Raw genomic sequence first — 25,783 nt, 5'->3', positions numbered from 1 at the left:
GTCTGTAAAACAGGTTGTTGATTTTCGCATCAATTCTTTACACTGTTACAAAGCTTGATATTAGCACCCGCTATCGGGTGCGTTCCTGGCGGGGGGGCTGCGAAAATCGGGGAATCCCAGAGCGGGTCGGGAACCCGGCTCCAACCCGCCCACTTCCGGGTTCGCCACAGACGCGCTGACGTGCGCGCGCAGCCCCTGCATGTGGGACTCCCGCAGGCAATTAAAGCCAGCGGGGTGCCACTTAACAGTATTTATTCTGGTATTTCAGGTGGTGCTGGTGACCTCCTCTGCCGCCTCGAGCCAGGCCTTCTTGGTGGCAGAGGCAGGCCGCTTCCTCCCGCCCGCCGGGGGGAGGATCCCTGTCCTCCCCCTCCTCCTCACCCCATCCAATGATACCTGGAGTGAGGCATCATTAAACCTGGGAGCAGCCTTCCCCCTGGGCTGCTCCAAGCTGTAATTTTTCCTATTTCTTGCAGCATCAGTCAGTGGAGGACTGCCCCTTTAAATAGAGCTCCTCCAGCTGACAGACCTTACTGCGCATGTGCAGTCCGCCCGATGCGCAGCTCAGCAGCGGGGAACTTGGAAGACCAGGTAAGTGGATCCAATCAGCCTGCGATCGCGCGCGGGGCAGACTGATTTCACCGGGCGCGTTACCCACGCACCCAATCGCCCCCCCCTGCCGCGAACCCGCCGCCCTGGTAATATCGAGCCCATCTACTTTAAGTACAGCTAGCCTTTCTAATACCTCCTTTTTATCAATTTTTAGCCCATCCAGTATTTCAACAAATCTTCCTTTACTGAGAATCTGGCAGTATCGTCTTCCTTGGTAAAAACAGGTGCAAAGTACTCATTTAGTATCTCAGCCATGCCCTCTGCCTCCATGAGTAGATCTCCTTTTTGGGCCCTAATCGGCCCCACCCCTCCGTGGTCCCAATTGTGGTGGAGTCAGTGCATGTTAATCATGAAAATGTTTAAGCTAGAGGGTTACGCCTTATTCTGAGTGGACTGCTCGGCTGACCTTATATAGCCAGGGTTATTTAACAACAACAACAACTTGCATTTATATAGCGCCGTTAATGTAGTAAAACGTTCCAAGGTGCTTCACAGGAGCGATATCAAACAAAATTTGACACCAAGCCACATAAGGAGATATTAGGACAGGTGACTGAAAGCTTGGCCAAAGAGGTAGGTTTTAAGGAGCGTCATAAAGGAGGAAAGTTAGAGAGGCAGAGAGGCTTAGGGAGGGAATTTCAGAGCTTAGGACCTAGGCATCTGAAGACACGGTCGCCAATGGTGGAGCGATTAAAGTCGGGGATGCGCAAGAGGCCGGAATTGGAGGAGTGCAGAAATCTCGGAGGGTTGTCGAGCTCGAGGATGGGGCGAGGCCATGGAGGGATTTGAGAAAAGGGATGAGATTCGATAATAGTCGGCAATTTATTGATAGGATCTCTCTATGTGAAATACTTTTTTACACTGCATCCTCACATGTGCCAATCAGCATTCCTGTTTAATGATGGGGAGAGTTCTGGCCCACAAGACACAATTCCAAATGTAAGGAATGATACAACATTCCTCACTTACAGTATATTTCATCAATAAACAGTATAATCTCATGTGTTTATCTTAGATTTTGCAGCAGAAATCCCATTACAGTCCTGAAAGGGTTAGGATAAGGGGTTTTGATAAAGTAAATACGGAGAAGCTGTTTCCACTGGGTGGCGGTAACCAGAGGAACACAGATTTAAGATAATTGGCAAAAGAACCAAAGGGGAGATGTGGAGAGATGTTTTTAGGCAGTGAGTTGGTATGATCTGGAATGCGCTGCTTGAAGGGGGGAGGTGGAAGCAGATTCAATAGTAACTTTCAAAAGGGAATTGGATAAATACTTGAAAAGATACAATTGCAGGTTAATGGGGAAAGAGCAGGGGAGTGGGGCTAATTGGATAGCTCTTTCAACGAGCCATCACAGGCACGATGGGCTAAATGGCCTTCTTCTGTGCTGTAAGATTCTATGATTCTATGATCGGAATACCAGTAGATCAGGCCCTGTGCAAACAAAGCACATAATTGCTGCTTCGTAACTCTACCACTCCTTCTACTTCAGAGGTCCCTCCTTGTGTGTGATCTGGTTTGAAAATTAGTTTCCTTCACTGATGTTCCTCCTCATTAGTGATCTGGTTTCAGGTTCAGTTTCACTTTCAGTTACCTTTCATCATTCTGACAGCATTTCAATAACAGTGTTTGTTGGGAAACGGAAACTGAGCTTACACACACAAGAGGGAATATGTCATAACATAGGTATGTTTCAGTGGTAACATTCTCGACTCTGAATCATAAGGGTTAAAGACCCATTCCAGAGGTTTGAGCACAAAATCCAAACTGACTCTCCAGTGTAGTACTGAGGGAGTGTTATACTGTCGGAGGTGCTGTCGTTTGGGTGAGGCCCCATCTGCCCCCTCAGGTGGGCGTAAAAGATCCCACTGCACTATTTTGAAGGAGAGCAGGGGAGTTCTACACGGTGTCCTGGTCAATATTCATCCCTCAACCAACATCAATAAATAAACAGATTATCTGGTCATTATAACATTGTTGTTTGTGGGATCTTGCTATGCACAAATGGGCTGCTGCGTTTCCTACATTGCAACAGTGACTGCACTTTAAAAGCACTTAATTGGCTGTAAAGCGCTTTGGGACGCCCTGAGGTCGTGAAAGGCATTATATAAATGCAAATTCTTTCTTCTACTTCCTGAGTGGGCTGGAAATGTACTTTTAAGAGCTTTTCAAGCAGCTTAGAACAGAATACCTTCCTTGTTACTGGGCTCCGGAACGTGCTGAAAAAATAAAGGCGTGTGAACAACACATGCCGTTATTAATGTGCAAATCGGCCAGCAAGTTCAGGGGATTACAAATCCCCTAAATTGTAAACCTCCAGAACTTGCTGGTCGATTTACGTCGCTACGCCATTTGCTTCGCACAAACAGCATCTCACCCTTAGCATCCCCGTTATTTTTAAGAACTTGCTCGATTTGCACATTAATTGCCCATTAAACGGGCCACAGAAAGTTATGTCTCGTAATTAATGGCGTAAGTACCCTTTTAACGATGTGATAATTGTTAATGACTGCCAATCGACGTCTCTGGCTGAGAAAGTGAACAAATTAAATTGTGGCGTCTCATTCCTTCAGGAGGCGAATTGTTGTTGGAGATTTTAAAAATGTCAAATTTTAAATTTTGACGTTTTGTTTCTTACTTTTCCTTGCTGTCTCTTTTTTCTCTCTCTTGACCCAATCTTTCTTTCCCTCTGTTTTGCTTTCTGCACCTGATTAGACTCTAATTCACCCTCAATCTCTGTCGTTCCTCTGTTTATTTCTCAATCCTTAAATCTCACTGGTTAAGGAGATACACTGTTGGTCCCGCCGTTCACTAAGGACCCAGATCCTCTTGTCGTGCTGTTATCTGCTCACACTTCCAGCAAGTTAGGGCACAAACCATTTTTGAGCTGAAGGGTGCAGGAAAAAGTCTAATGGCGTACATCATGAGATGTCCCGAAACAGCAAGATCCTGCCCAATATTTTCTTTCCACTACCAGGGGCGTCATAGTCTAAGGATTTGTGAAAAACATCTGTGGCTTATCTTATGATCAAACTATAATTGCAATTTTATTTGCCTAATTTTTATTTAGGCCTCTGAGGACAGAGCATCTCGATTTGAATGTACCTTTGACAGAATTATATCGGGTAATCTCAGAATGCTCAACTGCCAGTACAGAACCTCAGTAGTGATAAGCACCAGTTGGAGATTAAGGGCAATAGTGTTACAAACAAAAAACGCAAAAAGTCTTTCACAATCTCAGGACGTCCCAAAGCGCTTTACATCCAATGATGTACATTTGAAATGTAGTCACTGTTGTAATGTATGAAACATGGCAGCCAATTTGCGTACAGCAAGCTCCCACAAACAGTAATGAGATAATGATCAGTTAATCTGTTTTAGTAACGTTGGTTGAAGACAGGACAGGTTCAAATCACCGGGGAGAACTCCCCTGCTCTTCTCCGAAATAGTGCCATGGGAACTCTTAAGTCCATTTGAGATAAATATTGCCCAGGACACCGGGAGAACCCCCTGCACTTCTTCTTCCAGTAGTGTCGTGGGATCTTTTACATCCAGCTGAGAGGGCCTCAGTTTAACGTCTCATCCAAAAGACAGCTCCTCCGACGCTGCAGCACTCCCTCAGTACTGCACTGGAGTGTCAGACTAGATTTTGTGCTCAAGTCTCTGGAGTCAGACTTGAATCAATATGCTTCTGACTCAGAGGCAAGGGTGCTACCAACTGAGCCACAGCTAACACCTATTACCAACTCATGCTCACATGTATATGTACATTTTATTAGGATAACAGGATTTGTGTAAAATAGTATTAACAATGGAACTCGGTGCTCACCTACTGGGCCTTGCCATGCCTGATGGGGAGAGATCTGAGAATGGAAAGAGGAAAATATTATAAGAAGCAGGAATCTCGCCTTTTTACAAAAACACAAGTGTCGATCAGCGTCTTGCTGCAAATTTAGAAAGATAACAAACTAATCGGTTTAAAACAACAAGGGGCTGAAATAGTGCCAAGAGATACTGGCGCACAAATCCTTTTAATGCATTTGTAGAAAATTCCTTTATCGGCTAATTTAGCAATAGGTTAACGTCTCTCCCAATATAGCAGATTGACGAATTTCACACAAGCCCATGGACTATCATTGCACATCGTCATTTCGCTCCACGAAAGGTTCATTCCTCAGGATTAAAAATGTGCGTCTGTGTGCACCCGTGAGATATCTGTGCATGTATTGCTTAAATACTGTGGTTATGAGCCTCATTGTCAGGGAATTACTGAAATAATTTGGTAAAATGTGCCTGACCAATAGTTAATTGAATCCAAATAACCTTCCTCTTAATTATTTTGATGACTCGTTAGATGCCTTTTACTGTATGTAGAATCGAAGGAAACAAAGCAGGAGGTTTTAAATTATCCTTTATTTGTGACACAGGCATTCTCAACAACAGCATTTATAAGGGATTTATAGGTGGAGGAGATTACAGAGATAGGGAGGGGCGAGGCCATGGAGGGATTAGAGGAGAATTTTAAAATCGAGGCATTCCCAGACCGGGAGCCAATGTAGGTCAGCGAGCACAAGCGTGATGGGTGACCAGGACTTGGTGCGAGTTAGGATAGTTCTTTAATTCCCACCTATAGGGCCCGATATTAGGAGGGCGGCGGGTTCTCAGCGGGGGGTCGACTGGGTAACGCACCCAGTGAAATCGGGGTGCTCCACACGGAATCGCAGGCTAATTGGAGCCACTTACATGTGCTTCCGGGTTTCGCGCTGGAAAGCTGCGCGGCGGGCGTCCATTTGAACTGGGAGTGTTTCCCCCTGTACGGGAAACAGTCCCTGTTGTTTGCAAAATCCCACCCCTAATAAAATGTTATGTTAATCAGGTCTCTAAACGACCTGAAATACCTTAACGATTGCTTTAAGTGGCACCCCGCCGGCTTTAATTGCCAGTGGGAGTCCCACATGCGGGGGCTGCGCGCGCATGTCAGCGCGTCACTGGGGGACCCGGAAGTGGGCGGGTTGGAGCCGGGCTCCAGACCCGCCCCGGAATCCCCGATTTTCGCAGCCCCCCCCGCCACGAACGCACCCGCTCGGGGGTGCGAAAATTGAGCCCATTATATCAGTTTACAAATATTATTAACAGTTAAACTATTAAACACAAAGATATTTGCCTAATTTTTATTTTGGCCACAGGTCAGATCCGTAATCTATCGAGTTGCCAACTCTGGTTGGACGTATTACTGGAGGTTTCACCCCACGACCTCACGTCTCCAACCGCCCGACCCAGTCAAATAGCCTTTTCCCAGCTCCAATATTTTTCTACTTAATAAATGAAAGCGTTCAAAGAAAAATACACCTTTTTTCAATGCCCCCTGTGACCTTTTCCCCCTGTTTACTCACAGCAGTGTCCTGGAGATTAATCTTTAATTCCTGGAGCCATGTCCCTGGAGAGTGAGCCTTGGCTCAGTGGTAGCATTCCCGCCTTTGTAGTTGAGAGGTTATGGGTTCGAGGCTCCACCCCAGACAGCCCTAACAAGCAGGAGCCTCTGAATACTGGGTTGGCATCCAGCGGGGTGCTCATGTCCAATGGGAACAGAATAACAACCCCCCCTCCCCCCAACTCCCCATCGTATCTGGCCGGTTTCCTGGTCGGCGGTTGTGAGTCAGGCAACAACCTGTCCACCTAGAAAAGGGTCTTCAGAAACAACCCAGAGCGCCATCTGCTGGATGTAAACAGCAGTGGCAGGAAACGGGTTGCTTCGTGAGTCACTGGAAGAGGAATAAGAAGAAGACCTCCCTGGCATCCAGCGTTGCTATGGGCAATGGGCGGGGGATTTAAAAGTTACATCTGCTGAAGGGAGTTGAATCGGTTGCAGGACAATTGATTTACCCACTCGGCCCTGTGAATATGAACAATTTTAAATCAAAATGTGGGCCGTCTTTGACTGCTCCAGTCGCTGCCCAACTTGTTACTGTGTGGAGCCCACCAAAACTACTTAATTACATAGAATGTACAGCACAGAAACAGCCCATCCGGCCCAACTGGTCCTTGTCGGTGTTTATGCTCCTCCCACCCCTCTTCATCTAACCCTGTCAGCATAACCTTCCATTACTTTCTCCCTCCTGTGTTTATCTGGCTTCCCCTTAAATGCATCTAAGAATTGGTAGGGGTCAGGAGCATAATGGCCAAATGGAAGATCCAGGCTAAGATTCCAAAATAAAGCATTACCGCTTAATTAATACAGTCCCCACCACTTATACTGGGCGTGTTGGTGTCAACGCAATTTGCCCGCTATTTAAACCCCTACTTTCAGAATTATAATTTAATCCAATCCAAGGACTGGTTCGTGACAACAACAAGACAACCACGGTACTGGTATTATGGTTAAAGGCAAAACAGATTTATTAAGCACATCACAATTAGCACAAAGAAAGTGATACTTAACAAAGAGAAATAGTCACAGTCTGTGCCTTGAAACCTTGGAAGTGTCCCTCCAAGTGACTGCAGCACGGTCTCTCTCTCTCTGGCTGTGTTCTGTTGACTGTTCTCTTCTTCCTTGCCAGAATCCTCAGCTTTTGAGGTCTCTTCTTATACCCTTTTTCAGTCTATGTGGCAGTTCACCATCTCATCCACATCTCTCAGCCTTACCATTAAAGATGTCTCTCACCCTTTAGAAGTTATATTCCAAGCAACTCCTGGTACCATCTGTGTCTTGTTGTTACAGACTTAACGGTACCTTATCTTAGAGTTTGCATTGCCGGCCTTCACAGGACACCATTTGTATAAACAAACTTCTATTCACTAGCTTGCCGGGGCTCGAGATAGAGAGGCCTGAGCCTGGGTGACTCCCTGATTCACTTCACCTTCAGTTCCTTTATCTACATGCCTAACAGCACTGTGGGAGAACCTTCACCGCACGGACTGCAGCGGTTCAAGAAGGCGGCCCACCACCACCTTCTCAAGGGCAATTAGGGACAGGCAATAAATGCTGGCCTCGCCAGCGACGCCCACATCCCATGAACGAATAATTTTAAAAAATGCCTTTTGGACATTATGTCATTACAGCACATCCTCTCTCAGCGCCTGTGATTTTCCCCAAGGTCTGTTGGTTTTAATTGCAAACTTGACTATAATAACCATCATGCACCCTTCTCGGCCCACCAGCACTTTCTTATTGAATACACGTTACATGGTTCGCACTATATTAATACACAGTACAGTTTACATTTATATATACATGGATTCATAGTACATTTCATTCTACTTCTACTATTGATTATAATTATACTAAATTATATCTGTTATTGGTTTAATTCTTACAATTGTGGCCGGTGTCACGAAGGCATTTTTTTAAAGCACGGAGGGAATTTCATTGTAATTTCATGGTCAGTCTTGTTTCCACACAAGTCTGCTAACATGTAGGGCAATGTGTTAAAAAATCACGGAGAGAATCTTCATCCTCCGTCTTTCCACTTCCCGCTCTGTCTGCATCACCCCGTAATGATCCAAATGGGAGAGAGGGAGATGGTGGTCTGGTCAGTTTCACCTGTGGTGTCGGAGTGCTGAACGGGGCTGAAATACATGTCAGTCTGGTCAGTTTCACCTGCAGGCGGCTGGACTTTAATGACAGGTAATCGCACTTTAATGAGCGAACAGTTGCTTGAACTGCCCGAAATAGTCGGCGCACTTAATACGGTTTTGCCTTTGTAACTGACGCCTATGGTAATGGGAAATGGTTAGCGCCATTTGCCTGATATAGGCGGCTGTCCAGGATAAGCGGGGACGGTGTAAGTGGTGGAGACTGGAGCATCAAAAGTTGAAATTGGGTCTAAATGAGGTGCATTGCTCTTTTACTTTAATTGTTAGTGTGCTTCACATTTTGTCAAATCTTTTATTACATTTAATAGCTTCCACCAGTTTCGTTTTGAGAGATTCAGTGCTGGTGTACTCTGGAAGATACAGGATCTCAAAGCATACGTTTGCCTCCGGGTAATCGTATTCAGTCAAATGACACGAGACAATCTGTATCTTCACGCACTTCATTCCCGTCACCGGAATGCGATCAGATCCTGTGAGAAACACTGAGAAAAAAGAATGTGGTGTAACACTCAAAACTATCTGCCAAACCATATCTGTGATGTTACATATTCTATATATGTAGTTGTTCTTACATACAGAACATACAAAATTGACGGGCAGGAAAAGACCAGCTGGTCTATCAAGCCTGCCCCACGCCATGATGGCCAGACCATCATGACTAAACACTTCTTCCCTCCCCTCTAAACCTCGCCCAGCCATGTAATCTCCCGGGAGAGGCAAATAAACCCAGAAAAAAATCCAAGGCCAATAAGGGAAAAAACACTCTGGAAAATTCCTCTCTGACCCCCGCAGGCAATCAAATTTACATATGTAAGGGGCCTAACGTTTAAAAAAATGTCTTTCAGGCGTACTTTGGTCCCTGAAATTGGTCCTTGTTGCACCCATTTTACACCCATAAAACGTGCTTAATGAGGTCCAATTTCTACCCCAAACTGTAACTGCAGTGGGAGCGTACTGAAAGGCCCAGTAACTAGGCCAGGACCTAGTTACCCAAACTAACCACAAACTGGAATGTCCATCAATTCTGACCTGTGGGATAGCATGGTTACAGCAGGCGAATAAGCAAGAAAAACATGGTAGTACATGAGAGAAAGCGTGCTAGTCTGTATAAGTGTACACATATATCTATCTATACAGTCCCGTACGACAACAATCTTTGCTATAACCTCGAGATGATTCAAATTGACAACGATGGCCTCATCAGCTCTATAAACACTTTCTACTTAACACCCCAGTTACTATGTCACAGTGTGTGGAATAATTCCTAAAGACAGTATTCTGAACCGATTCATGCACATCCAGAAGAAAAAAAGTAACATTTCGTACATGTTTGACACAATTTAGAGTCTGAGATATCCAAATTGACCCATCCTTCTTAAGGGGTTCATGAGTCTTGCAAATACAGTCAGCTTCTATCTATTCAGTCCCATCCTTTCATAATTATAAACACTTCCATTATATGGTCCCATAATCTGTGGTGTTCTAATGAAAAAAGACCCAACTTTTTGAGTCTTTCTTTGTCTTTGTATTTCCTCATACCTGGTGTCATCCTAGTGAATCTGTGTTGAACCCTCAATTGAGCCTCAATATCCTTCCTATAGTGTGGAGACCAAAACTGCACAGAGCATTCAAGTTTATAGGAACATAGGAACAGGAGCAGGCCATTCAGCCCCTCGAGCCTGTTCTGTCATTTAATTAGATCATGGTTGTTCTGTATCTCAACTCCATATCCCTTGATACCCTTACCCAACAAAAATCTATCGATCTGAGTCTTGAAAGCCCCAATTGACCCCCAGCATCCATAGGCTTTTGGGGGAGCGAGTTCCACATTTCCTCTACCCTTTGTCTGAAAAAGTGCTTCCTGATTTCACTCCTGAACGGCCTAGCTCTAATTTGAAGATTGTGCCCCCTTTGTTCTGGACTCCCCACTAGAGGAAATAGCTTCTCTGTATCTACCCCATCAAATCCCTTTGTGTGGGACCAAGTTCAGTTGACAGGCAGGTGTAAAAGCTTTCTGCTGTGCTTCTCCTGGATAACTTACGGGAATCTGGAAAGAAACGCTGGTTATGGGGGTTTCTCCTGAATGGCAGCGAGAGGCCTTGTGGTGGAATTCCCTAAGGGTTTACTGTAGATGCGCATATTGGAAATACTTGTATTCCATCTTAAATCTGTGATGTAACCACAGCCCAGTGAGGTACTTACAGAGGAAACTTTTCTTCTGACCCAAAGGCAGCTCATGGAACACTTCCCAGAACATTTTAATGGTTGGATGTGATCTGCTGTAGCGCCCCTGATACACCGTATTCTGTTGTATAAAACATAATAAGTATTTTACAGACGCATAATGCAACAAAGCTCAAACAAGCACTCCAGGATACGCTTGCAGCTCAAATCCTTACATTGTCACATTAATGTTTTTAATTGTATTAGTGGATCTCCTGTGGTTGCTCATTGGTAGTCTGGTGTCTGGAGTGCATTTGTGATCTTTCATGTGGTCCTATCCCAAACCAGAGAATGAAGCATAGCAGAGCAAACCAGCAGGGGGACTGGGACAGGAGCAAACCAGCAGGGAGGACTGGGAAAGGAGCAAACCAGCACCGGGACTGGGACAGGAGCCAAACAGCAGGGGGTTCTGGGAGAGGAGCAAACCAGCAGGGGGCCTGGGAGAGGAGCAAACCAGCAGGAGGGACTGGGAGAGGAGCAAACCAGCAGGGGGGACTGGGAGAGGAGCAAACCAGCAGGGGGGACTGGGAGAGGAGCAAACCAGCAGGGGGGACTGGGAGAGGAGCAAACCAGCAGGGGGGACTGGGAGAGGAGCAAACCAGCAGGGGGGACTGGGAGAGGAGCAAACCAGCAGGGGGCCTGACAGCACAGCAGCATGTTAGTGGGGCTGGTGGTGGAGTGCACACATTGGGGAGGGTCATGGTGTAGAAATGGTTCATGTTTAGTCAATTGGATATTTGACCGAATCAGCGTGCTTGACCTAAAATAGTGGCTGTTTGAGCCAATCACAAAGTATAATATGATCTGTCGTGGTGTGACACTCTGAGTGTGACAGCCTATAAACACTATTGAAATGTGGCATCCTCCAAATATAAGCTGATCATCGTGGGACGTTTTTCTGTGTTGAAGGCACAACTGAAGTGTTGTTATCCCATTGCTGTTTGTGGGACCTTCCTGTGTTCAAATTGCGTGTTTCCTAGGTTACAACAGTGACTGCGCTGCAAAAATAAGATATTAGGAGGAGGCATTTCTGTACATATTGTGAATGGTTTTCAAACCTCTTCCAAAATATTCCAGTCATAGTCATCGTTTCCAATCAATAAGTCCATCAGCTCTTGAGGCTGAAAGAATTTTAGCAGCTCCTTGTCACAAACTTTGTAGAATCCTTTTCTAAACTCATCAAAGGGTTTCTTGACTGATGCTGTGAATATATATTTCACATAGGCTTCCACAAATTCCTCCCTTTGATTGTAAAGAGAACGCAATATTAAAATATAACCAGAAAATTCAATGCATGCCACACGAACAGACTGACTTGAAAGCAGTTCAGTGTTATTAATGAGGGCTGACCTTTGACCTCCATCCAAAATGGGCGCAAGGTCAGTGGTGTGGCCGTGCTGACTGCCCAAAGCAACCCCGGGAGGCCCGAACCAGGCTAGGGGGTGGTGGTGGAGGGGTGAGGTGTTCCCGGAGGGATGGGACTGGCATCACACATGCTGGTAGCAGGCTGGAGTTTTGTTTTGGTCTGGTTAGAAGCCGCTCGACGCCTGGTACAAATGGGCAGAGTGGCGTGCAGCATTACGAACATACATACGAGAATGACGGGCAAGAAAAGACCAGCTGCTCCATCGAGCCTGCATCGATGCCTGGAGTATCGTGACTAGACACTTCCTACCCCACCCAGCGGCCGTGTAATCTCCTGGGAGAGGCAAAAAACACAGGAGAAACCCCAAGGGCCGATAAGTGGAAATAAAACTCTGGAAAATTCCTCTCCTTCCCCCTCAGGCAATTGAAACCAGTCCAGGAGATTACACGGACAGAAGATACAACATGTAACATGGATCTGGGGCCTATGTTTATCAGGCCTGAGAGCGTGAAAAACTGAGTGGACAAGTCTCTTGTTTGGAAGGGGGAAGAGAGATGAGCGAGACAGGAAGTCAAAGGAAGGAATAATATAGATCTAAAGCTCTAAATACTGACTTCATTGTAGCTCCATTGTTTACTTATAACTTACTTGTTCTCGTCAGTCACAGGCCGATTATTGCCATTTGGAACAAGTTCGACATCCTGCAGTAAAAAGAGTCAGTTAATATCCTTTCAGACTTTCTGTCCAAATCATTATTGTGTTTTCTTTAATAAGTTCAGCTAAAGACGAGCGATTCTGATGGTGCAAAGATCGCATGGCACTATTTTGAAAAGGAATTCACTTTAGTGATTTGAGACCTTTTGACATGGAAGGCATTATACAGATGCAAATATTTATCTGTATAAGCTGGTGAGACTGAAAATTTGAATTTTTAAAAATATACTGAAGTACATAATTCAAAAATATAGTTTTCCCATTTGTGTGCAAACTGTATGGAGCTGCTCCAATGCGGTCTGGCTTAAAGAAATTATTGATTACTCACAGAAAAGGACATTTCCAGATCTTTGACCATGTCACTGTCCAGAATGCCCTGCATGGTCCTGGAAACAATCAGGAATGTAAATAAGATCTCTTAATACACAATTCACTAAAAATACCACAAACTACAGTAAAACTGGAAACCTGTAAAACCACTGTCGGAGCTCCAAGCTTAAAATTATTGTGGGATGTTTTGACAGAAATAAAACAATGGATTATTTATTGGATTCTTTCTTGCTGACGGTAGCAGACACAGGGCTAAAACTGGTTGCTGCTAGGTGTTTCCGCAAGGCGCAGAGATTACATATCCCCGGCTGACTGACATATAACTCACGACAAGGCAGAGACTGTACCATAGATCAGGAAGGTCTTAATGGGCCGGGACGTGCTGGAAAAGTAACGGCAGGTTAACGACGCACGCCGTTATTAATGCACAAATCGGCCAGCAAGTTCAGGGGATTAAGAGATACAGCGTGAGTTGCGGATGTCCAGAACTTGCTGGTCGATTTACACCGCTCCGCCATTTGCTTCACACAAACAGCATCTCGCCCTTCAGCATCCCCGTTACTTTTAAGAAATTGCCAGATTAATTGCACATTAATTGCCCATTAAATTCGCCACGGGAAGTTAGGGCTGGAATTTAACAGCATAAGTGCCTTTTTAACGACGTGATAATTGTTAATGCAATGCCTATAAACCTCTCTGGCCCACAAAGGGAATAATTTAAACTGTTCAATCTCATTCCTACATGTAATAAACTGTTGTTAAGAGATTTTAAAAATGTCAAATTTTAAATTTAAAATTTTTTACTTACTTTTCTGTCCCTTTTTTCTCTCTCTTAATCTTCTCTTAATCTCTTTTCCTCTCTATTTCTCTTTCTGTACCTGATTTGACTCTAATTCACCCTCCTTCTCCGTTATTCCTATTTCTTTCTCAACCCATAATTCTCATTGGTTAAGGAGATAGACTGTTGGTCCCGCTGTTCACTAAGGTCCCAGACGCCCGTTGCGCTCGACGTGCCATTATCAACTCGCACTTCCAGCAAGTTACGATGCAAAAAAATTTCGAGCTGAAGGGTGCAGAAATAAGTTTAACTAACCCTCCGCTCCAGCAAGATCTGGCCCAATATGTGTAGCTAATCATCCTTCTCTCGAAGTTACTGGCCCAGAAAATGGGATCAGAAAAGTTCAAAGATACAAAGCATTGGAGTATCCCAGGAAAGGTCAGAGAAATAGCAGTTCAGGTAAAAGAAAGTCAGAGCGAAAGAATAAATAAAAACTGGTCAGGTCTCCTGCACCTGATCGCTATTCAGTGACCCCCACTAGATATGCATGTGTGCCAATGCTGTATGAAGACAATACTTGGCTCAGCTGTGATAGTCCTCATGGGCCTGTAGCTGATCGAATTCACTCTCTTATCTTCGCACGTGAAGAATGCTCTCCTGGCCGGGCTCCCACCTTCCACTCTCCATAAGCTTGAGCTCATCCAAAATTCTGCTGTCCATATCCTAACTCGCACCAAGTCCCGTTCACCCATTCTCATCCTTGTTTTCAAATTCCTCCGTGGCCTCGCCCCTCCCTATCTCTGTAACCTCCTCCAGCCCTATAACCCTCCAAGATCTCTGCGCTCCTCCAATTCTGGCCTCTTGCGTATCCCCGATTTTAATTGCACCACCATTGGCGGCCGTGTTTTCAGCTGCCTCGGCCCTAAGCTCTGGAATTCCCTCCCTAACCCTCTCCGCCTCTCTACCTCGCTCTCTTTCTTTAAGATGCTCCTTAAAACCAACCTCTTTGACCAAGCTTTTGGTCACCTGTCGTAATATTTCCTAATGTGGCTCGGTGTCAAATTTTGTTTGATAATCGCTCCTGTGAAGCGCCTTGGGACATTTTACTACGTTAAAGTTGTTGTTGTACTTGAATGACCACTTGAAAGAGGCACCAGGGCAACTGATACTGCCATAGATCCACTTGACATGAGACAGATGAACCAGGGCTAGTTCCTCGAGCAAGAGTTTGAGAACCTGACCACTTAGGCAACTGAGGCTTTTGAGGGAGATTCCTTGTGCCTGATTGAGCTGTTTGAATTCTACACTTCAATGGATTAGAGATAACCCTTCAGTAAAAACAATGTTCAGCAACTGTTGCAATATTTATACAGGCGAAGGTAAAGAGCCCAACATTAGAAAAACAAGCTCAGCTCTACTCCAACAGTCTTGGATCAAATGGTTTGGAGCTGATCTGGGCCTTGGGACTCCTGTAAACTGATGACAGTATCTTTTCATCTTGGGACCTGATGTGGGGATTGGTCTTCCTCTTACTTCTGTTGCCCACTCTTCCCCGTGTACCAGTGCTTTCTCACATTGTGCCTAATGCTGAACCAGATATCTCATTAAACATAGATGTGAACTGCAACAGCATAAAATCTGTCTACGAACAACTTGCCGCAGACTTAGGAACTTACTTCCCCAAATCAGGATCCAGCTCCTTCAGATCCTCCAAAGTGGGCTTCACGTTCAGTAGCTTCTTAAACAGTGCAAGTGGGAAGGGGATGTAGACTAAACTGTTATTATACACAACGAGGCCACACAATATTCCAAGCAGGAAGTAGTTTTCAATGGGCACTGACGTCTATAATGAAAGATGATAACAGAATATAATAATGCACTCGAAATAATTAAAAAGGTTAACAGATTGTTGGCCTTTAGCTCAAGAGGGCTGGAATACAAAGGGATGGAAGTTATGTTACAGCTGTACAGAGGTTTGGTTAGACCCCATCTGGAATACTGCATTTAGTTCTGGGCACTGCACCTCAGGAAGGATATATTGGCCTTGGAGGACGTGCAGCACAGATTCACTAGAATGATACTGGGGCTAAAAGGGTTAAATTATGAGGCCAGGTTGCATAGACTAGGCCTGTACTCCCTTGAGTATAGAAGATTAAGGGGTGATCTAATTGAGGTGTTTAAGGTGATCAAATGATCTGATAGGGTAGAGAGAAACTATTTCCCCTGGTGAGAGAGTCCAGAACAAGGGGGCATAACCTTAAAATTAGAGCTAGGCCATTCAGGGGTGATGTCAGGAAGCACTTCTTCACGCAAAGGGGAGTGGAAATCTAGAACCCTCTAAAAAATTGGAGTGATTTTATTGGTTCACCACCTCCTTTTTACTGGCTTTCATGTGTCTTAGTAGTTCCTCATTGGAAGTTGATGAATTTTGTTTTTCCTGATTTTGATTGGTGAATTCCCTACCTGTTCAATTGTCATTTGTTGCATTTCTATGAACATGAAATTTGAGCCAATCACATGCAAATATGTGCAAACATTTGCGTACGAAGTGTGGTGCCTGAAGGGTGATGGACACGGGGGAGCAGGGCGAGATGAGAGATATATGGGCCCTCCTTGGGCACTGCTCACAATAAGTTGGATATCTGCTGTTTTACAAGGACCATGTAAAGCACAATGTATTATTCTGCAGTTAAGGTAGAGCTGTGTCTATTTAAGGTCACAAAGTCTGACTGTGATAAGTAAACAGGGCCTCAGGTAACCCGAGCTCAACACTTTTGGTGAGAAAACTTTACAGATTAGAATGTGCTTGTCAGTTTCAGGCAGCAGCTCAGAAGCACCCACTATTTCAAGGTTGTTTTGCAAAATCTGGGGTATCATAGTACCATCTGTGTGTGCTGGCATACTGGTTGCTTTAAATAAGAAGTTACTTTGTCTCACCTTGGAGGGAAACCAGATTGTTGTGAATTTTTTTTTATACATAAACAGTCCTGACTCTGGTTGAATCAACTCTGCAAAAATAGACAGGAAGAATTCCCGTCTTATAGCTCCTAGATCGATACCTGGTTCTCCATCAAAGTTCACCTAAAGAAATAAAAACAGTGCAAATATTTGTGCAGAAACACGTTTGCACATTTACTTTCTGAAATTAGTGTTTGAACAACAAAACGAGAGACATACATAGGAACATAGGAATTGCTGGACGAGAAAGACTGAGGTCCATCTAGTTCGCCTTCTACCATCCTGGTAGTCGCATGATACAAGGATAGTGGAGTTACTGACTAATCATAGCAATCAATCTCTATCAATTAGTCTACAACAGACCCAGATATGAGGCGAGGAAAACCCCAGTGGTGGAGAGCTTTGGGAACCATAGGTCCAAAGTCACCTGTTCCTCCCAAGCATTTTACACTTACCACGGTCCGGAAATTGCTCATATCGGCGTGGCAAATTCCGCAGCAACACCTACAAATAAAATGAACGAATTAACTTACTTCGGATCCATGGCTTGGAATTGCTTGAACTAAAATGCTGGAAAGAAATCGCGACATCAGCCCAGCCTTGAACAGCGTGGGCTGATGTCGCGATTTCTTTCCAGCATTTTAGTTCCAGCATCTAGAATGGAAGCCCTGCCCACAAGCAGGCAAGTAAAACTCGTTTATTTAAAGTGAACCTCTCTATGCTAGTGTAAATAAAAATTTAACAAATCTTATTATAAAAAACCAAGGAAATGATTTAATCTAATGAAGCTTAGAGAAGTTACAAGTAATAAAAACATTTTTTTAAATTTTTAATTAAAATTTTTTTTTAATGATTAAAAAATATTAAAATAAGAGTAATTCGACATTCCACATTTTTAAAATTTAATTTTTTGTTGTTTCGCAGTCATTAACAATCACCGCACTTTCAAAAAGTGGTGTAGGGTTGGTATTTTCCAGCATACATAGGAACATAGGAACAGGAGTAGGCCATTCAGCCCCTCGTGCCTGCTCCGCCATTTGATAAGATCATGGCTGATCTGTGATCTAGCTCCATATACCTGCCTTTGGCCCATATCCCTTAATACCTTTGGTTGCCAAAAAGCTATCTATCTCACATTTAAATTTAGCAATTGAGCTAGTATCAACTGCCGTTAGTGGAAGAGAATTCCAAACTTCTACCACCCTTTGTGTGTAGAAATGTTTTCTAATCTCGCTCCTGAAAGGTCTGGCTCTAATTTTTAGACTGTGCCCCCTACTCCTAGAATCCCCAACCAGCGGAAATAGTTTCTCTCTATCCACCCTATCTGTTCCCCATAATATCTTATACCTTTTGGTGACGTAAGTATCTTTGTTTCAGCTGGGCAGATGGGTACGTTTACAAATGTTTCCTGATTGTGTTTGATTGTAGCGTAGGTGGCCCTTTAATTCGTAACTGTCAAACCGCTAGCGAACCAATGGAAGGAAGTTTGTGATTTCGGGGTTTTACTGCGCATTCGCGAACTTACTCCATCGATTCACCAGCGTTCGGAGAGTGCACCGTTGCAATATGGCGTCCTTATGTCACGTCTTAAATTACTCATATATTGCATCCCAAAATGTTACTTTCTGTAAGAAATGTCTCTAATTTGCATTTGAACGAATCTGCTTCCACCATCTCCACAGGGAGCCTGTTCCATAGATTAACCACTCGCTCACTGAAATATTGTTTCCACAGATTAGTTTTGAATTTGCCCCCTTCAAGCGCAGGCCGTGTCCTGTGGCTCTACTGTTCTGGACAAGGTGAAACAACTGGTCATGGTCTACATTATCTAGTCCCTTTAGAATCCTAAAAACAGCAAACATATCTCCACTCAACATAACCAATGAGAACATGACCAATTTATGTAGTCGTTCGTCATGATCCAATCCCTCCATCCCCTCAATCATTCTGGTTGACATCTTTTGTATCCTTTCAATCGCTGCAATATATTTTCTGTACTGCATCGACCAGAACTGTACACAGTATTGTAAGTGCAGTCGCACTACTGGAACATAGGAACAGGTGTAGGCCATTCAGATTCTCGAGCCTGTTCCGCCATTCAATTAAATCATGGCTGATCTGGATCTCAACTCCATCTCCCCGCCTTGGTTCCGTAACCCTTAATACACTTGTCTAACAAAAATCTATCAATTTCAGTTTTAAAATTTTCAATTGACCCCCAGCCTCAACAGCTTTTTTTGGGGGAGGGAGAGTTCCAGATTTCCACTCCCCTTTGTGTGAAGAAGTGCCTCCTGACATCACCCCTGAATGGCCTCGCTCTAATTTTAAAGTTATGCCCCCTTGTTCTGGACTTCTCCACCAGAGGAAATAGTTTCTCTCTATCTATCCTTTCAAATCCTTTAATCATCTTAAACACCTCAATTAGGTCACCAATTAATCTTCCATACTCAAGGGAACACAAGCCTAGTTGATGCAAGCTGTACCCATAATTTAACCCTTTTAGCCCCAGTATCATTCTGGTGAATCTGCGCTGCACCCCCTCCAAGGCCAATATATCCTTCCTGAGGTGCGGTGCCCAGAACTGAACCCCAATATTCTAAATGGGGTCTAACCAGAGCTTTGTATAACTGGAACATAACTTCCACCCCTTTGTATTCCCACCGTCATGAGATAAATGCCAACATTCCTATAGCTTTTTAAATTACATTTTGTACCTGTCTACTAGCTTTTAGTGATTTCTGTATCTGGATGCCTAAATCTCCCCGCTGCTCCTGACTTCTCATCATTTAGAAAATTCTTTGATCTGTCTTTCTTAGGTCTAAAGTGGATGACCTCACACTTACCCACATTGAACTCCATCTGTCACAGTGTTGCCCACCCACTAAATCAATGACTTAAATATTTTATTCAGTGATCCTGCACTCACAGTGGGAAGCCTTGCACAGTGTGAGTTAGAGAATCGGTGCTACAAGTGTTGTGGCCCTATCTCTGAGCCAAGCTCCCATCAGGACAAAGCAGCCCGCTTGATTGGCACCCCATCCACCACCGTAAATATTCACTCCCTTCACCACCGGCGCACAGTGGCTGCAGTGTGTACCATCCACAGGATGCACTGCAGCAACTCGCCAAAGCTTCTACGACAGCACCTCCCAAACCCGCGACCTCTACCACCAAGAAGGACAAGAGCTGCAGGCACATGGGAACAACACCACCTGCACGTTCCCCTCCAAGTCACACACCATCCCAACTTGGAAATATATCGCCGTTCCTTCATCATCGCTGGGTCAAAGTCCTGGAACTCCCTTCCTAACAGCACTGTGGGAGAACCTTCACCACACGGACTGCCGCGGTTCAAGAAGGCGGCTCACCACCACCTTCTCAAGGGCAATTAGGGATGGGCAATAAATGCCGGCCTCACCAGCGACACCCACATTCCATGAACAAATTTTTAAAAAGAGGCTCCCCATTACAAGTGTAAATTGTTGAATTTACCCCTTATTTCCAACTGCTATAAAGATTTTTTTTTAATTAATTCTCAGGATGTGGGTATCACTGGCAAGGCCGGCACTTGTTACCTATCCCTAGTTGCCCTTTGAAGGTGGTGGTAGGCCTTCTTCTTGAACCATTGGCAGTGGTTTTTTTTGAAGACAACTGAGTGGCCATTAAGAGTCAATCGTGTTGGTGTGGGACTGGAGTCACATATAGGCCAGACCGGGTTAAGACAGCAGGTTTCCTTCCTTAAAGGTCATTGGTGAACAAGTTAGATTTTTACGACAATCTGACAGCTTCATGGTCACTTTTACTGATACCAGCTTTTTCTTTCCAGATGTTTTAAACTGAAATCAAATTCTCAAACTGCTATGGCAGGACTTGAACTCACGTTCTCTGGATTACTAGTCTAGTAACATAACCACTATAATACCGTGCCCCAAAACAACTAATAATAATAGTTATAGTGCTAAAGAGAATTTTGTTTTTACCATAAGTTCTTTCTTCAGGTCGCTCTCATCCACATTTTTCAACTTTTTAAGGACATCAGCAACCAAGTGCTGGCGATTGACCTTCAATTTGAACATGGGATACTTGGGAGGTTCAGGGTTTCCCATGAAGATATTGACCCTTGTGAAATTCACAGCTTCAGCGCCGGCCAACTAACCGATACAAATCAGAAAAGATCAAGATATTACACGCTATCATCATGTTAAACAAAACATTGAATATACTGACAGCTAAATGATAATTCTTGGCCATTTTGACCCGTTAGTGAGATGAAAATGTTTCCACTTGTGGGGGAGTCCAAAACTAGGGGCCATAAATATAACATAGTCGCTAATAAATCCAAGAAGGAATTCGGGAGAAACTTCTTTACTCAGAGAGTGGTTAGAATTTTGAACTTGCTACCACATGGAGTAGTTGAGGCGAATAGCATAGATGCATTTAAGGGGAAGCTAGATAAGTACATGAGGGAGAAAGGAATAGAAGGAATTGGTGATAGGGCTAGATGAAGTAGGGTGAGAGGAGGCTCATGTGGAGTATGAACACCGGCATAGACCTGTTGGGCCGAATTGGCCTGTTTCAGTGGTGTAAAATTCTATGTAATTCTATGTAATACCCACAATCCTCTGTGCTCCAGAAACTGCTCTATCCACCGCATGGTTTTACCGGAGCGTGAATGCGCCAGGACTGCATTGTATCCTGGGCATGTCGCGGCCCTGCCTTTTGTCCAGCCGGAGCGAAACGGGAACAGAAGATTCCCCGATGATTTTCCTCCCAGATTGCTCGCAGGAGTGTCTGGGAGATTAGCCTTTAATTCCGAGGGACTCCAAGGCAAGACAGGAGAGTGGGCAACCCTAGGCAGGTCTGCTCTGCTAACTGCTGCTGCACATTCCAGTGGCTGGGCTGAAGGGCACCAGCGGAGGTCTGGGGGCAGCGTGCTAGTCCTCTCGGCTGGGCAATGGTGCATGACCTATGGAGATTAGTGAGCCTGTGGAACAAAGAGAAGGATTTTGATACAACAACAACTTGCATTTATATAGCACCTTTAACGTGGTAAAACGTCCCAAGGCGCTTCACGGGAGCGTTATCAGACAAAATTTGACACCTGGCCACATAAGGAGACATTAGGACATCTTGGTCAAAGAGCTAGGTTTTAAGGAGCGTCTTAAAGGATGAGAGAGAGGTAGAGAGGCAGAGAAGTTTACAGAGGGAATTCCAGAGTTAAGGGCCTAGGCAGCTGAAAGACTCAAAGCAACTGTAAAATAAATTCTTCCCCTACTCCACACCAAGTCAAGCATACAGTAATTTAAAAGAATGGTACAAGCCTTATTTTCAGAACGGGTCGATCTCCCATGGTGTTGCACACGAGGAGATAAGATCAAGTGTAGTCTTCAGGTGAAGGGGGGTTAGAGGGTGAGAGATAATTGGACCAGGGCATGCAGCTGTAATTCAGTCCACATTTTAAAATCATACATTCTGTCCTTATTTTTAGATTGCCATTATAAATTCCTATGGCCACACTTATAATGGAAACTGCCCATATAAATTATGTCCTCCTGCCAAGGAGTGGCGTAGAATTGCCTCCACTGGGGGACAGTGTTAGTATCACATGATGGCTTTACATAGGCAGTTTCCATTATAAATGTGGACCTAGAAATTTATAATGGAAAAAGTTGACAGGAAGTGCGTGCAGATGTAAGATTTTTAATATATTATAGAGAGTGAAGTGACAAATTTTTAAAAATTAATTGTCGGGATTTGGGCGTTGCTGGCAAAGTCGACATTTATTGCCCGTCCCCAGTTGCCCTTGTAGATCTGAGTGGCTTGCTAGGCTTCTTCAGAGGGGAGTTAAGAGTCAACCACATTGGTGAGGGACTGGACTCACATATAGTCCAGGATGGCAGGTTTCCTTCCTTAAAGGACATTGGTGAACCAGTTGGGTTTTTATGACAATCCGACAGCTTCATGGTCACTTTTACTGATACCAGCTTTTTATTTCCAAATTTTTCGAAACTGAATTCAAATTCTCAAACTGGCGGGGCAGGATGTGAGCTCTAGATGCTGTGGGCATCCATGGATTTGAACTTTATTCTCTGGATTACTAGTCCAGGTCTCTGGATTAATAACTTAACTTATTAATACGTTAATAAATCCAGTAACGTATTGCTTATACCTTACATGTCTGTAATTGGAAAAAACAAAGTTGAGTCATGACACAAACGCTGTCTTTGTACCTCTTTACAATACCAGAAAATGTCTTCTCACCCGTTAATCCACAAAGTGACAGTTCTGTTTTATAATACAGACTTATAATCACATTATAATTACTTATTTTATCCCATATTCATAAAATTCGTTACCATTTTCTTGCAAACTGAATCTGTATGAAGTACCCGAATCTTGGCAACTAAATTAAGGATAAATGGATAGCAGCAGAACATCAGGGGAGCATTCTTCTTTTCCAATTCAGCAGGCTGTCGGATAAGAAAATCGTAAGATTTATGACCGTTTCATGCACAAACGAACCACAATTAACCAATTTTGTGGAAGCCAGAGGATTGTGATGGGTGGGCAATGTGCGGGAGAAACTGTTTCTCCTTGAGCCCATTTTCCGGGCTAAAAATGGGGGCAAAACGGACCGACTTCAAGGCGCCTGAAATACGTGCGATCCCAAAAAATGGATCCGTCGATATTCAGGCGTCCCTGGCAGCCGCCTAAAATAGGCATTAGGCGCCTTGAATATGAAATGAGGGGCATAACACCTGTTTGTGGACCTTTCCATGAAATTCGTTGGCCCAATTTCGGGCGAGCCTCGGGCCTCTGGATTCTGGCGTGTGCTGGAAATTCACCGAACATTTCAAGCCTAAGAACGGGCCGAGACAAATTTCTATCCCTGTGTGTCTTATTGTTGGTTCTAAGAGTTTGTGGGTTCTTTTGACAACTGGTCAACATTTCGGTGTGTGCTGCTGTAGGCTTCATCACACGAATAACATTAATAAAATATATCTACTATATTAAGGCTCTTGTCTATTTAGGGTCAGATGTTACATTTTCTGATTGTTACTTGCTTATCTAAAAGTAATTTTGTGATGCTGTTCCAGGGTCACAAGCATCTCTGCCTAATGAAAGTCAGCAGGAAAAAGATCATCAGGCGTTGCCCATTTTTGGATCCAATTTCTGTTGGTATAAAAAAAGTTATAAAGATATACAATCTCCCAGTAATAAAGATATACATTGTCCCAGTAATAAAGGTACGCAGTGTCCCAGTAATAGATATTCGAGACAGTTTCCTAGAACAATACATCATGGAACCAACCAGGGAACAGGCTATTTTAGATCTTGTATTGTGTAATGAGACATGGTCAATTAGTAATCTCACAGTAAAGGATCCTCTGGGGAAGAGTGATCATAATATAATAGAATTTCACATTGAGATTGAGAGTGATATACTTAAGTCCGCAACTAGAGTCTTAAACTTAAATAAAGCCAATTACATAGGTATGAGGGGCGAGCTGGCTAAGGTAGATAGGGAAATTAGATTAAAAGATAGATACGCAATGGCGAACATTTAAAGAAATATTTCAATATTCTCAACGAATATCCATCCCATTGAAAAATAAAAACTCCACGTGAAATTGATTCATCCGTGGCTAACTATAGAAATTAAGGACAGTATTAGATTAAAAGAGGCCTATAATGTTGTGAAGAAGAGTAGTAAGCCTGAGGATTGCGAGAGTTTTAGAAAACAGCAAAGGATGACCAAAAAATTGATAGAAAGGGAGAAAATAGAATATGAAAGTAAACTAGCAAGAAATATAAAAATGGATTGTAAGAGCTTCTACAAGTATGTAAAAAGGAAGAGAGTAGCAAAAGTGAACGTTGGTTCCATAGAGGCTGAGACAGGAGAAATTATAATGGGGAATAAGGAAATGGCAGAGACGTTAAACAAATCTTTTGTATCTGTTTTCACAGTAGAAGACACAAAATGCATACCAAAAATAGTGGGGAACCAAGGGGCTAATGAGAGTGAGGAACTTAAAGTAATTAATATCAGTAAAGAAAACGTAATGAGACTAAAAGCCAATAAATCCCCTGGACCTGAAGGCCTACATCCGAGGGGTCTAAAAGAGGTGACTGCAGAGATAGTGGACGCATTGGTTGTGATCTTCCAAAATTCCCTAGATTCTAGAATGATCCCAGTGGATTGGAAGGTAGTAAATGTAACCCCCTATTCAAGAAAGGAGGGAGAGAGAAAACAGGGCACTACAGGCCGGTTAGCCTGATATCAGTCATGGTAAAAATGCTGGAAACCATTAATAAGGAAGTGGTAACAGGGCACTTAGAAAATCATAATATGATTAGGCAGAGTCGACATGGTTTTATGAAAGGAAAATCGTGTTTGACAAATCTACTGGAGCTTTTTGAGGATAAAACTAGCAGGGTAGATAAAAGGGAACCAATGGATGTAGTCCATTTGGATTTTCAAAAGGCATTCAATAAGGCGCCACAAGGTTGTTATGCAAGATAAGGGCTCATGGGGTTGGGGGTAATATATTAGCATGGATAGAGGATTGGTTAATGGACAGAAAACAGAGAGTAGGGATAAACGGGTCATTTTCAGGTTGGCTGTAACTAGTGGGGTGCTGAAAGGATCAGTGCTGGGGCCTCAGCTGTTTACAATCTACATTAATAACTTGGATGAAGGGACCAAGTATAATGCATCCAAGTTTGCTGACGATACAAAGCTAGGTGTAAAAGTAAGCTGCGAGGAGGACACAAACAGTCTGCAAAGGGATATAGACAGGTTAAGTGAGTGGGCAAGAAGGTGGCAGATGGAGTATAATGTGGGGAAATGTGAGGTTATTCACTTTGGTAGGAAGAACAGACAAACAGAATATTTTTTAAATGGTGAGAAACTATTAAATGTTGGTGTTCAGAGAGATTTGGGTGTCCTTGTACAAGAAGCACAAAAAGTTCATATGCAGTACAGCAAGCAATTATTACAAGGGGATTGGAGTACAAGAGTTTTACCACAATTGTACAGGGCTTTGGTGAGACCTCACCTGGAGTACTGTATACAATTTTGGTCTCCTTATCTAAGGAAGGATATACTTGTCTTAGAGGCGGTGCAACAAAGGTTCACTAGATTGATTCCTTTGATGAGAGGGTTGTCCTATGAAGAGAGATTGAGTAGAATGGGCCTATACTCTCTG

The 25,783-nt window shown here is 43.7% G+C and overlaps 1 protein-coding gene and 1 long non-coding RNA gene across 2 annotated transcripts in view; one reads left to right on the top strand and one right to left on the bottom strand.

Annotated features, from left to right (window-relative positions):
* LOC137329995 (uncharacterized) overlaps nt 1-25,783 on the top strand; it is a 38,727-nt gene that overhangs the window by 3,161 nt on the left and 9,783 nt on the right. The window lies entirely within an intron of this gene.
* The window catches only part of LOC137329953 (probable E3 ubiquitin-protein ligase HERC4), a 41,150-nt gene continuing 22,351 nt past the window's right edge, over nt 6,985-25,783 (bottom strand). The window contains exons 15-23 of the mRNA XM_067994456.1: nt 22,931-23,044; nt 20,555-20,725; nt 16,554-16,697; nt 15,293-15,459; nt 12,837-12,894; nt 12,443-12,495; nt 11,487-11,670; nt 10,408-10,510; nt 6,985-8,687 (exon numbers count right to left, since the gene is read on the bottom strand). Of these exons, the coding sequence (XP_067850557.1) occupies nt 8,479-8,687; nt 10,408-10,510; nt 11,487-11,670; nt 12,443-12,495; nt 12,837-12,894; nt 15,293-15,459; nt 16,554-16,697; nt 20,555-20,725; nt 22,931-23,044 (1,203 nt within the window). The 3' untranslated portion in view covers nt 6,985-8,478. The remainder of the gene's footprint in view (nt 8,688-10,407; nt 10,511-11,486; nt 11,671-12,442; nt 12,496-12,836; nt 12,895-15,292; nt 15,460-16,553; nt 16,698-20,554; nt 20,726-22,930; nt 23,045-25,783) is intronic.

The sequence above is a fragment of the Heptranchias perlo genome, chromosome 1, assembly GCF_035084215.1.
Source record: "Heptranchias perlo isolate sHepPer1 chromosome 1, sHepPer1.hap1, whole genome shotgun sequence".
Lineage (NCBI taxonomy): Eukaryota > Metazoa > Chordata > Chondrichthyes > Hexanchiformes > Hexanchidae > Heptranchias > Heptranchias perlo.
This window is presented reverse-complemented; position numbering and strand designations above follow the sequence as displayed.